The sequence below is a fragment of the Arvicanthis niloticus genome, unplaced genomic scaffold (assembly GCF_011762505.2).
Source record: "Arvicanthis niloticus isolate mArvNil1 unplaced genomic scaffold, mArvNil1.pat.X pat_scaffold_295_arrow_ctg1, whole genome shotgun sequence".
Classification (NCBI taxonomy): Eukaryota; Metazoa; Chordata; class Mammalia; order Rodentia; family Muridae; genus Arvicanthis; species Arvicanthis niloticus.
Genome location: NW_023045953.1, coordinates 77,965 through 92,610, shown reverse-complemented (window position 1 = coordinate 92,610; position 14,646 = coordinate 77,965). Strand labels below are relative to the sequence as shown.

Here is a 14,646-nt window from a genome sequence, read left to right as displayed (position 1 = left end):
GTGTACCTCGGGATGATGGTGGGGGCATTCTCTGGGAGACGGCAGACAAAAGTGGGAAGGAAGCAGTCTCTCTGATTTGCATGTCTGTCAACGGATTCTTTGCCTTCCTTTCTTCATTTGTCCAAGGTTACGGCTTCTTCTCATCTGTCGCTTGCTTTCTGGATTCGGGTAAGGTTTTCTCCCTCGTATTTTAAAGTAAGTGTTTTTGTTCATGACTGCACGCGGTTTTGCTCTCTAAATCCCAGCACAAGAATGAAACGTTTAACTGTTTCTTCTATTTTTGTGTAAGCCCAAGAAGCTACAGTTTTGATTCTTAGAAATGGGTTGTCCATGTTTAAATCCACAAAGGTACTGAAACACTTATGCTCCATGACAGGGAGGTGTTATGAATGGGACTGGTTTTGCTTAAGTTGGAACTCTGCTCACATAGCAAAAACATTCAAACATACATGTGTCTTTTTGAAGAATTAAGTAAGAAAGAGCTGTACCTACTACTATAATATTTCACATTATTTAGGGACTGCTCTTAAATCCAGGATTAGGGTTATCTCAAATAACTAGTTTTATTGGTCTAGGTGGCCTGTGTGTATTTAAATGGAGGGAAAGCCTACTCTGGAGGCAGAGTAAGTCTCTCTGAAATTTCCTGATTTGGACAGAGTTAACTAAAGTTGTACTACTACCATGTGCAGAGGCATAGCTATTTTTTTTCTTGAAAGAGATCGATCGAAACACACACTATTCCTCTGGTTTCATATGTGTGGAAAAACCCATGGCCTGATTTTAAAACTATAAAAAACCCTGCTTTGATAAGGAAAAACTTGTAGAAATATAAGTTTTCTTCCTCCTTATCGACAACTTAGAGATACTCTTCCCACAGTATTTGGGATAGTGTTGATAGGCACTGTGGTCACTTTTTAATGAAATAAGGGTGCAGAGTGGTTTACAAGTTTGAAAAGTTACCACCTGCTGTTGCTCAGAGCCTACACTGCAGGACACAATTTCGTGGACCAAAGCCAGGGAATGCCAACATACCTTCTCTGACATACGTACAGTCACCTACAGCCAATGTTTTTCAGAGTATTGTCAGTATGTGCTGCGCAGACTCCAAGGATACAGGAGTTTACATATACAGGACAACTGCTCCACACATGAACTGCCTGAGGGAAGATAGCCATGGTACTGTAAGGGACTGTAGAGCAAGCTACGGTTACAATGGCTGTCCCATTACCGAGGACCAGGCTCTGTGAGCAGATCCAGAAGGGAAATAGAGCTATTAAATTCCTACTTATTCTGTAGAGCAGAGAAGTCCCATACTGAATAAACAACTCTCACTCATCTTTGAAAATGGTCATGACTCCTCAGTCAAGTACCAGGCTGGCGCCACTTTATGTACCAAAATTTTTTGTATAAGGGAGAAGCCAGGTTCCTGACTATGTCAGTGACGATTAATTCGTGAATATTTCTCACAATCTTCCCCAAATTGGATGACTATGCTTCAATAATAAATAAATAAATAAATAAATAAATAAATACAATGACTGGATTCTGGTTGAACAAAGCGATATCGCAGTCTACCACCCATATTTTATTAGTTCCGATCTGGCTCATGGTAGACCAGAAAGGCCCCAGCTCCATCCTGTGCTTGCTTGATTCTAAGGTTTCGGCATAATCCACTGGAAGAGATGTACCTGCTAGTGGCAGAGTATGGCAGAGCATCTGCCAGCCAGATCCATTTATTGAAAACTTTAGAACATAAAGAGAAGTCCCTGTCACCAAGTCCACATGCTGCATGTCGTGGATTTAGAACTAGGAATGGTTGTGTTTAGTCCCATTAACTCGGCCCATCAACTTGCAGCATCTTAATTAAGTCAGCTGGACATTCCAAATCCAAAGTTGGTGTGTCTTCCTCTTGAATTCTGTTTGTGAATGTAAAAGGGACTGGAGAGGGTTTCATTTTAGACAGAGACGTGCCTGGGCTTATGGTTTCACTGTCTCTGAATCGACAAATATGCTCCTGGTATGTCTCCTCCAACCCCTTAGATAGGATCACACTATGAGGCTCAGAATGAATGACCTCAAGCACATGATCCTCCTGCCTCAGCATCTCGAGAGCTGAGATTATTGGTGTGTACTACCATGCTCAGATTTCTGCTTTTCTTTTTTTTTTTTTTATTTACACCAAGCCGAGTCTTGAGTCATATCTTCTTAGAAAATAAAGATATCCAGCTGACATAGTCATTGTATTTTTTAAATGTTTATTCTGCCCAAAGAAAGGTTTTCCTGTTGGGCCCATCAGTGTCGGCTGGGGTGAGGAGTAAGACCTCACTCATTGTCCGTTTGTCTTTTATTTTCTCGGATGAATCTCACACCAAGGCAACACATGTCCCCCTTATCCTTTGGTTACAGGCGATTAGAAAGCTGGAGATGGAGTTGGCACCACTGATTCATTTTCATTTGCCCCTGGAATTAAATTATTTGTTTCCAGTCACTGTTAATTAAGGAGATGGTAATGTGCTGGAAGCCACGCAATGTCAGAATTGGGAGCTGCTCACTGAGGGCCTGGCACTGCTGAGCATGACGAGCAGGAGGGAGACAGAATAACAACAAGAGATGAGAGTGAAATGTCTTTGTTCCTGTGTGTTGGAAACAAAAGAGGAGTCGTGCATCCCAGTGTGGGTGGGGCCAAGTCACGCATACTTCATAGCTGTGCGCAGTACAGCCGACCGGGTGCCAGCAACAACACTCTGGCTGTGCAGAATTCCTTGCCACCAACTCTGATTCTTCCATGAGCTTTATTTTCACAACTGTTTGAAAAAATTAAATACTCAAACAATGTCTTCCCTTAATTAAAGAAAATCGAGGCAGAGAAAGGCTGTTATTTCCAAATGGCCCTTAGGGTTTCCGATTTTTAGTCTGATTTAGAACTATAAGTCTTCTGCTCAATAGTGTTTTCTCCTAAGAAATAATTTTCTGATCATATCAAGAAAGTGAAAATTGTGTGGCTTTGTATTTTAAAACTTTTAAAGTACGTTTTATCAAATACCTGAATTGTGCTTGCTTTGTGGGAGGTGCTGGGCTCGGTAGTGTATGTGAATTGACTCCTCCTTTTTGGTCCCCGTGAGGAAATGCTATCATACAGGTATGATTATCTATATATTATAAATGAGGGGGGCAAGGCACATGAATGTGTGGTAACTACCGAAGGGCACACAGTGAGTGATCTAGCCAGATTTCAAACCCATGCTGTCAGGCTGAAAAGCTGGTAGTCATAACCACCAGGCTTGCTCTATCTGAGATTCTACCAGAAATGACTCTTGACTGTGTATGACACCAAACCCTGAACATGATGACTGGTGCTCCTAAAGGGTTTTTTTTTTTAAGATTTATTTATGTATGTATGAGAGTGTTCTGTCTTCATGCACACCAGAAGAAGACATCAGATCCCATTACAGATGGTTGTGAGGCACCATGTGATCACTGGGAATTGAACTCGGGACCTCTGGAAGAGCAATCAATGCTTTTAACTGCCTGAGCTGTCTCTCCATCCCTGTTCCTAAATTTTTTAACAGATCAATCCAGGGAGATCATTGGCCTCAGAAAATTGGGAATGGGAAGACTTTTTCCAGCATGTCCTTGGGAATATATTTAATTGAAAAATAATCTCAACCAAACTGTACACAGAAGAGTAATGCTTTTCTTAGATTTGCTGATTCAACGTGGTAACCAACTGGCCATAAGTAGTTACCAAATGCCTTAAACGTCATTTGTCCAGCTGCAATGTAATTATTGTAAGTGCAAAGATATATTACACTAAAATTTTAAGACTGGTGCATGTAAAAAGTGCACTATCCCAAGCCAATTTTACACTTAATATGTGTTAAATGATAATATTTCAAATGCGCTGGGTAAATGAACATATATTAAGATTAACCTCCCTGATCTTCCCCCTTATTTTAGTATCTCTTCTATAAAATAATTATGCATGTGGCTCTGCTCACTCTATATCTCTTTTGGGAGCCACTGTTCTAAGACAGCGCCTTTTACAAGGCTTTCTGATGCAAAGGTTGACCTTTTTGGCAAACTTTATCCTCCCAGTCTACCCTATGATAAAAGTAGTATTGATCCCAATGGGAAAGGGATGGAGCAAAATATCTTCCACACTAAGGACATCATGTGGCCATACATTAGCCATATGCCCCTTTAGAATTCATCCTTGGAGCCCTCTTGAAGATGGAAACTTATGCTTCATCTACAGCTCTAACAACTGATAGCCTGATGCAGAGCCAGAGAGGGTGGAGAGTAGAGAGACAGATGACAGGTGGGTGGGTAAGTAGAGATTTAGAGGGAGGACGAGTAGATGTTTGCAACAAGTGACTGATTGATTATATCTGTGTGCTTTCATTAATGTCTCAGAGATAATTGTAGCAATCGTTTCTGTATGTATGAAGCCATTTAGGTGTTGAGGGAATTGTTCTTTCCAACTCTCTCAAGAGCTCCAAGAGCTTTTGTATATAAAATGGCATCAGAATCCTGATCTATGGCTGTGCCATTCCTCCCTGTTGCACCAGGCTGCTTCTGCAAGTGCATATATGTGCACAGATGTAAGGACTAAGGGGAAGCAAGCTGCCTGTAAACAAGTTAAAGACTTGCATTACCTCATTGTTTCTATCTTTTGTTAGCAAGGCACAGAGTTGCCCAAATTATATGTTTACAAATAATGTCTTTAAATGATGTTTTCTACAAAGTTCTGCCTTTGTAGTTTACATAGTATTGTGAAAATAACTTTCTGTATCAGAAAAATACTATTTTTTTATATTATGGTTTTTGAGACTGGAGAACTAACTCCTCTCATTGGCCGAGGAGGTCCTTTTTCCAGGACGTGTGCCTCTCCTGGGTATTTCTATCTTGGTTTATTATAAACAAGCATGTGCCTTCACTATCAGTATAGTGTCTTCATTCTCTGAATCAACCCAGGCCTGTTCACAGGGTGTGCAGTTTGTGCTCTTTCATTAAACTAGAGCAGCAACAAACATGGATGTGCAGGTGTCTCTGAAGTGTGTCCTTTGGGTACATGGCCAAGAGTGGTACAGTTGTTCTCACATGGAAGTGCAAACCAGTGTGGGCATTGTGGACATCGGTGTAGAGGTTCCTCGGGAAACTGAAAGTTAAAAATAGATACAGACATCTTTCGAGTTGTTACTTTGACTTCTTAAATTTATGGATGCAATTTAAAGCATAACCAGTTACTTCGAAAATGCTATGTAATTTGGCTGGCAGCACAATCCCCCCCCCCCCCATTCTCCCACACACACACTTTTGTTGGTTCTACTTAAGGATTAAAAAGTTATTTTCCTTATGAGTTATTTGTGATTGTGATGCCTGACATAGATAAGACCATCCACTGTTCTTTGTGTATGCCCCTAATACTCATCTGAATAAAACTGTTAGGGTCTGATCCTGGTGGGTTTTTGAGTCTTGCTTATCAAACTGTGCAGAAACTTGTGCTTTACAGTGATTCTTCAACCTTTTCCTTACTTATATTCTCACATAATTTCTCAATTCCTAACAACAATGGAAGGTGGAGATAAAAAGATTGTTTGAAAATTACGCTGTGAAAAAGCTAGAATCAAAGTAATTAAAATATTCTTTATATGCATGTGTTTGTGTGTTGTATACATTGGGTGCCCATGTGGAGGCCAGAGACTGAAGTCTGGATATCTTTCTCTATTGCTTCTCTGCCTTATTTTTTGAGGCAGGATATCTCACTGAACCTGGAGCTGACTGTTTCAGCTAAACTGTCTGGCCAGCTTATTACCCAGAATTCACCTGTCTCTGCCCCTCAGTGTTGGGATTATAGGCATACATTACCAAGCCTGACTTATTACATGGGTGCTGAGGATGTAAACTCAGGTTTTCGTGAGTTCACTTTACCCACTGAACCATCACCTCAGCCCCTAGAATAAAATTATTCTTTGTCACATGTTTACTGAAAGATTAAAAATGGAACAAAATTATTCAGTAGAATCCTGCAATAATTTGAATGAGAACGGCCCACATAAGTATCATATATTTGAATGCTTGGTCCCTAGTTGGTAGAACTATTTGGGAATTATTAGAAGATGGGCCTTGCTGGAGGTAGTATGCCACTAGGGGCTCACTGTTTTGGAGAATTTAGTCAATGACTGATTCTGTTACTTTGGGGCCTGTGGCAAAGCAGTACATCAAAAAGAAGGTAGCCTGTGGTGGAGTGAACTGCTCACCTCATGCAAGCTGGGAAGTAAAAACAGGAGAACCTATAACCACTGCTTTATTAAACCAGCACAGTTCCTAATTACTAAATATTTGTCTTTATGCCCACAAAGAAGTGTAGTCCTCCCCTCTTCAAGGAAATTTTCTTTGTAACATATGAAGACTATTACAGAAAACCATAACCAATCAAAATACAGGGTTTTGGAGCCCAGTCTCACCTGACACATCTAAGGCTCTCACACCAGGAGCAGGGAACATTACAGAGAAGGGACAAAAGGATCGTAAGAGTCAGAGGATCAGGGAGTTTGCTGTGAGATTGTCTCCTGGTAATGTCAGAAGCTACATCCATGAAGTCTCACCAACAGGGCTGCCTAATCATGAACTGAACAAAGATAACAATAAACGTCCCAGAATATATGGGGGATAAAACACCCTATGCAAAGAACAGACAACTAAGTAAGGCTGAGAGTGAGAGTCTTTACCAGTGGCAGGCACACCATTTGGCTATCCAACACCAAATAGTCAGCCCTGAAAACATACACACAAAAAACAATATACAGACTGAGCAGGAGATATATATTATATAAATATATGTATTTAAAGACAATTAGTGAAAAAAGAGGCATGAATTTGAAAGAGGCCAAGGAGGGTTTTTGTTTGTTTGTTTGTATGTTTGTTTGTTTTTGTTTGTTTGTTTTGTTCCAATCTGCTTTTATACCATTTTAATTACATGCAAGTATTAAGGTCAGTTTTAGGTTAAGGAACTAACAATACAATAGATGCAAATAGTCAAAGAACAAGCAAAGCAATAAACAAAGTCTGGTGACCACTCCTGTGATCACTGTTTCTAAGGGCTTATCAGAATGACCGAAGTATCTGAACCTACTTCCCTGTCCTAGCCCAAAGTCATTTTCATGCCTGAAGCCTACTTCTTTGTTTTAGCCTAAGATTTAGATTCCCACCTGAAATTCTTTGTTCTGTCCTAAGATTTAGATTTCTGCCTGAAATTACTTCTTTGTTCTAGCCTAATGTCAAATCCCTTCCTGAAGTTCATTTCCTTGTCCTTGGCCAAGATCAGATTCCTGCCAAGAAGTCCCAAAAGCTCTCCACAGTTCAGATTTTTTTTATTTCATAAATAAGACTGAGCCTGTCTTAGGACAAGAATGCCTTCCTTACCCATCATGGAATATGCATATCAAAAGCAATGCACATATGTTTTAGGTTGGTAAGGCTCTGTGCATAATCTTACCTATCCTTGGTTTGCCAATCTGTTAAATTAATAACTCTGTCTGCGGTCCATTTTTAGTTTCAAGCCATGTACTTTGGCTGCCAACATGTTGATGTTGTTAAAGACAAACCTTAACACAATGGGAAGGAATAAAAGTATTCTGAGGAAAAAAGGGGCTAGTGTGATCAAGCTATATATGCCATTCTCGAAGCTTGACCAAAATGGAAATACTGACCTCAGGCCATGGATAATTTTATTAGCAGTACCTGTAGCATCAAAGCTCAGCAGAGGAGCATTCTTTAAATTCATAAGCTCACTATGCAAAGTTAAAACATCTAGAGGGGTGTTAGAATTATGCCAAATACCCTGCAAGTGTCTTTAAACTTTTTCCTAATTATAATGACCATCATTGTAAATTTTAGAAGTAACACAAATCCATTGGTATTTGGCATGACACTCAAGATGACTCCTTACTCTTAAACTCTGCACATCCTTCCAATAATTTGAATAGGATAAATCCATTGTCCCAAACACCTATCTAAATCCTCTTGTTACACTGAACACATTAGTAACATTTTTTTTTTTGCTAAATGATTAACAAAAGTAGCTGTCTTGAGTTCTTATGTCAAAGCAATTGCAGAAGTGGTGATAGCAATTAATGTAATTAAAGCTGTTGTACCAGCAAAAATCAAGCCCACTACACTCTGGCTTCTGCTTACAGCCTGACTCAGTTATTCCAGTACTTGCAAGCTTTTTTCAGAATACTAAGGTCCTGTAATCTCAGGGCAATAAAACAAAAGCTGGTTGATAGACCCCCATAACAGACATGCCAGGTTTCAACACATTGACACAATTAGAAAGGGTACAGTCAATACAACTTACATTAAATACTGTAGAAGAAACAAAAGTAATTTGAACATGACAATTAAAAATAGCCTTAACACCTGCACTAACATTTGTTTAAAATCCAGATCTGCCCCAACTTTATCTCTTGCTAATACAGTATCATAGAAAACTGCAGCTAACTTCCAAATATATCTCTGAAAATGTCCAAAACCAGACTTACAAGTGAAGACTGTTATTCCCAATATTGGATTAATTTCTAGACCAGTCCACAACGAGTCCAAATAACTGGTCACATTTAAGAAAGATACAAGAGTCATTATAACTTCTCTTTTTGATTCTCTGTCCCACAAGGTCTAAAAACTTGAGGCAAGGCAGCTTGTCCCATCTGGGATATAGGCAAGCAAAGGTGGGTCAGGAACATATATGTGTAATACAGCTTCCCAGTCACCATTGTCAGGGCACTCAGCAAGCTCACAGGTCAGCATCATTCTTTGTCCCAGCATCAGCATATCTCACCCATCACTCTGGCAGCCACTGTGCTCCTTCAGCATCCTGAAGAAAAAAACACAAACATTCCCTCTTCCCCATATTAGATGGGTCATGCCATGTGCCAGTAAGTGGATTCTTCCTTTTTACCTAGACATAAGTATGCCTAGTTATAGGGTGCCATAGACACTCAGCAGCCAAGGAGGGTTGAAAAGAGGAAAGAGATGGGGGAGAATTATGTGGTTATATTATAATATCAAAGCCAGAAGAAATATTTTTAAAAGACTGGAAGATGATTGTTCAAATATTCCCTTCCAGAGCACATCTCCAGTGGCCATGATACCTCCCACTCGATTCCACCTCATAAAAGTTCTAGCACCAGTCAGAATTGAGTAGGCTAGAGACAAAGCCTGGGATGCATGAGTTTTTGGAGAAAATTTATCAAGCCAAAGCAGCCTGTATAACTCCATATGACACAGCCCAGGGACAAATGTACCCTTCCCATCTAGACTGGCGCATATGGGGGTTAGGGCAACCAAGCTTTCTTGCTTCTGGAACATCTGTGCAGATGATAATCATTGATGTCTTCCAACACCTACTTCACTAACCTGATTTAACATACCTGCCTGCAATGCTGGTGTGTTCTTTGTCTTGCACAATGTCCCACCCCACTTTGTCTTAGATTTCAATACCTGTATTGAATCACACATACACCTAAGGAAGTCTGTGTACTGGATGGAAGTCCCAACTTATTCTAGGAATGTGTTTCAATGTATCATTTCTTATTTTTATAGTTTCATAAATATTGTTGTAAAAACCTGAAGTTGATGTTACTTATTAATTATTTAATGTTGTATTGTTTCAACTCTGAAATGCCAATTATCAATATTCAAGTTTGTTTGTGTGGATTAATGTAAATTTATAACTGGATAATTTTCTTCCTGTATAAGGTGGATTCCAATGATTATTCCTTCTGTGTCTCCTATTACCAAGGATAACTAAGATTTGACATTTTTGGAAGCTCACAGGATAGACTTAATGTCTGTGCTGAGGAAGTTTCTTATGAACCACTCTGCTCTGATTGCTTCATCTATGTAAACATTCCACCACAGATTAGTTTGAAAGTAAGGAACCTGAGCAGCTTTTAATAGCTATGATATAATGAACAATAAGCTTTCCATGCTAAGTGAATTCATTTATGGATGTCTCACCCATCAAGTAGTATAAAAGATAATTATTTAACCCTTGCATTATGGATTTTTAAAATATAAAATCAATTATATTTTCACATTAAATCGCCATTCACTGTAATTGTTTCTTATCCTCAACACTGTTGATAATTTGACGTGGATAATTCTTTCTTCCTGGGGACCTATCCTATTCATTGAGAGATATCTAGCACCCTCCCTGGCCTCTACCCCCTTGATGCCAGAAGCACCTCCTGAGTTAGCTAGGCGACTAACAATGCCCCTGGGTAGTTCTAGATATCTAAAGATATCCCCAACCATGGTCAAAGGAGACAGAACTAAAACCAAAACAAAAACAAAACAAAAACACTTTTAAGAGCACTGATACATGGACTGCAAGAACTCCCACAAAAATATGTATCTCTGGTGTGTTCTTAGGAATTATATCCTAATGTGGTAAGCACCATCAACAAGAACCAATAGTTAGGCATGTTGTCTCCTTGTATTTTGCCTTTTTGACTAGCATATGGGTTTCATTGTATTTTCATACATGTATAGCATTGTGCTTTCCTCACATTTGCCTTCCCAGCCTCTCTTGTCCACCCCACTCCCTTTAATCTTCCCTCCCCCCCCCCATGTGTCTTCCTTCTGCTTTTGGGCTATATGTAGGTTTTTTTTTTTTTCATCTATTTCTGTGTATGAGAGAAAACTTATTTGTCCTTCTGAGTCTCATTTATTTTGACAATGGGAAGATCCCATGGCATCCACAAATCATATAAGTTCATTCTTCCTTATGGCCAAATGCAGCTTTACACAACACTTTGTATATGCACAACACTTTCTTTATCCACACGCCAATAGAAAACCTCCCTAAGAAAAGAAAACAACCCCACTCCAAAATGTTAATAATTGATAGACAGTTGCTCTACACCTTGGCTGTTGTGAACACTATCACAGTGAAAATGGGTATGCAGGTGCCACTGTGGTATGCTGACATAGACTCCTTTTGTATACACTGTGGTATGCTGACATAGACTCCTTTTGTATACACTGTGGTATGCTGACAATAGACTCCTTTTGTATACACTGTGGTATGCTGACAATAGACTCCTTTTGTATACACTGTGGTATGCTGACATAGACTCCTTTTGTATACACTGTGGTATGCTGACATAGACTCCTTTTGTATACACTGTGGTATGCTGACATAGACTCCTTTTGTATACACTGTGGTATGCTGACATAGACTCCTTTTGTATACACTGTGGTATGCTGACATAGACTCCTTTTGTATACACTGTGGTATGCTGACAATAGACTCCTTTTGTATACACTGTGGTATGCTGACATAGACTCCTTTTGTATACACTGTGGTATGCTGACATAGACTCCTTTTGTATACACTGTGGTATGCTGACATAGACTCCTTCTGTATACACCAAGAAGTACTATAGTAGGATTGTACATGGCAATTTCATTTTCATAATTTTAAGAACCGAAGAATAGTGATTTATATACTGACTGACCAACTTATATAAGGCTTTGATTTTTCAAAACCTCCTTTTAACCATGGTTGTTAAATGTTTTAACCTCCCTTCTAGCACACTACCCACCAGAGGTAGTAGAAAAGAAAGATTAATACAGCAAAGGAGGATATTTAGGAATAGTTCTTTGGAGCAAATCGAACCTGTGTTGTCAGGATATATCAGCTGTTCAGTTCACATGAATCAGCAGCAGCAGCTCGATCCTCTTGCAAACACCATTCAGAAATCAGCAACAGCTGATTGATCCAGAAGAAACCGCAAGGCTCTGCCATGTGGCCCAAATCCAAGGACGTGGCAATAAACATCCAGTGGCCTGAATCTGCGAAGCAGCAAAAAGTCACAGAACACCATCAGACATTTTTTGGTGTGTTTCTCTCTATTAAGTCACGACAAATGATAACCAAAAAAGAATGGAAAGGGTGTGCCAATACCATACAACGTCAGCAAAGCCCAACAATGGCCAACAAAGAATGGCAAGACGAACAAATACCACCCTGTGTCATCCACTCTCCGTTGGGTTATATTTATACCCTTTCCAAACATCATGTGTTCTCTCAAACATCTACTCTAACAAAACATCACATGCCCTTTTCCAGGCTACCTCCAGAAAAACACCACGTGTCTGTTCTTAATAAAAATTCTCCTATGTGTCTGCTTCAGGAAAAAAAAATCCCCTCATAAGACAGTTTCCAGAAAAACAACACATGACACAACTAAGTCTCCAAAGAAATCAGAAATCTCTACTACAAGCTTATAATCACCAACTGTGTCTAAAAGCTCCATTTCCACCTTCTCTTAGCCCATATTTTAAATTTTTCTTCCTATTTGTCTGTCTGACTTTCTCTCTCTTCTTTCTTTCTTTCTTTCTTTCTTTCTTTCTTTCTTTCTTTCTTTCTGGTAAATTCTGATTGGACCCTCACTGAAAATGTTAAGATAAAACAGCAATGGAAAACTTTTTTAATTTATAAGCAATGGAGGCTGGGCTGTAGACAGCTTTATCTTGGCATCACCAATTTTTTTGTAGGAACTAAATTGTATTTACAAGACATAAAAGTACCTGCCTCCCCTCTTATCAAGAAATTTTTATTGATGATAATCTTTGCAGCTACAACATTTTTATGAAAGGCACCTAGGTGTTTTAATAGCTCCTAGGATGTCCATCAGGATTGCCCAGGGCCTTCTGATCAGCCCCAAGTGAGCTCATCCTATAGTAAGGACCTCCACATTCAAGCAATGAGTGTTCACAGTGACTACAGTACAAGGTAACTCAGGAATGCTGGGAAGTATGCTGACTCATACCATGACTCAGTATTGTCATCTCAACATTCTCAGCGTTTGTGTGGTCATATTGATTCAGAAAGCGTTGTGTGCCCTTTTTTTTTTTTTTTTTTCAGGATGTTTATGTCATCAAAACAGCATAGTCCAGGAGAGTGTGCGTGTGTGTCTACTTCACCATGGAAAGGTCTGAAAGTCTTAGGAGAAAATATGTGGTGTATTCCCCCTAGGCCAGGTGATGGGGGCACAAGACACACTAGGCAGTGTGCACCTTCTCTGAGCATAGAGTATGAAACAACAGAGACGATCAACATTTCAGCACAATAAGGATAGGTTTCCTCTGAATAAAGCAGGCTACAGAGGATGGTAATGTTTTCCCTAAAATAGACGACCAGCCACAATAGAAGAGTGTTTGGATTGTTTTATAGATCTTGGGGAACAGAGACATTTTCAAAGGATTTACTAGCACCCCGCACTATCTCCTCAGATTCATTTATCCTTCTTTGCAGCATGGTGTACAGATGAGAGCCATCTATGCAAAAAGAACCACCTTCAAAAAAGACAATGAAGAAAAATCAGCTCGAATACTAATACTTAGATACTTAGGGCATTTTTCTCTCTTTAACTCTGGCTTATTGCAAACTAACAGGCAGTCTTAAATTTTTAGCCAGGTCACAGTACATATATTTATCTCAGTCCCAAGGTGCCAGACATATCTTGGCATGTAATTTTGCTTTCATGAAGTATGAGTTATAGCTATTCCATTCAGAGTGTCCAGTATTCTGATAAAACATTAATTAAGATATGGAGAGTCAGTCAAAACTAGGGATTCTTTTATGTCCTGAAAACCAATGCCAGAGCTAGGGACATGGCCCAGTGAGTGGGTAAAGGCATTTGCCATGCATGCAATCATGAGGATCTGAGTTTGAATCCACCAAAGCCATGAGAAAGCTGACTGTACGGTGTGAGCACGGAGAGAGGTGGGAGGTGGAGACAAGAGAATCCCTGGAAGCTTGCAGAAGAACCAAGCTGTCATATGGAGGGGGAGCCAAGAAACCTAAAGAAAGTCTGTCTCAAACTAGGTAGAAAGCAAGGACCAACACCTGGAGTTGTCTTCAAGCCACCAAATGCACACTTATATTTATGCACACTAATGTGTACACACACACACACACACACACACACACGCACACACACACACGGGTGATGCTATAGAACAGGGACATTATGTTACAAGAAAATAGTTTCTACACAGCAGATGGGAAAGGCAGCAGCATGCGATGATTTGTGAGAGAGACATTCTATTTCCCACTAGTACCGTGTGTTGTAATAAAAACCATTTAAAAGCTGTTGTTGAAACTTAAAACTGACCTAGTATGTGCTCCTCAAAAAGCCAGACAGAGAATTATGAGTCTACTGTGGTCTGGAACCAGCCAGTTCTCTCTGTCTGGTCTACCACTCGCATGTTTCCTGTCTGAGGATTTGGTTGATGGACTGGGACCTGGTTGCTGTCCGTGTGTGCGCTGATCTTAATCACTGCGTTAATTAGAAGACTTTTGCAGTTGCCACACTAGGAATTTAAAGTAGTTACAATATTCACAGCCTGGAGGAAAAAAATGCTTTAAGTGAGGGACTTACTGTCAACTGCCAAGAAATGCACTGTGGACCTGGGAAATGCTGTTCAGAGGTGTTTGCATACACGGGCCCTGGAATTGATCACAGAAAAGCAAGCAAGGGAGGAAGGGAGGAAGGGAAAATTGAGGAAAAGAAGGAGATAAAGGAAAGACAGATTCTATGCCCACTATGATACTCATGAATATACATTTATAAC

At 39.8% G+C, this 14,646-nt stretch overlaps 1 protein-coding gene across 1 annotated transcript in view; it reads left to right on the top strand.

Annotated features, from left to right (window-relative positions):
- Positions 1–3: 3 nt before the first annotated feature.
- The window catches only part of LOC117701878 (synaptic vesicle glycoprotein 2C-like), a gene marked incomplete at its 5' end in the record, with an annotated part of 90,044 nt that continues 75,401 nt past the window's right edge, over positions 4–14,646 (top strand). Inside the window, 3 exon segments of the mRNA XM_034493286.2 lie at positions 4–67; positions 70–138; positions 141–168. Of these exon segments, the coding sequence (XP_034349177.1) occupies positions 4–67; positions 70–138; positions 141–168 (161 nt within the window).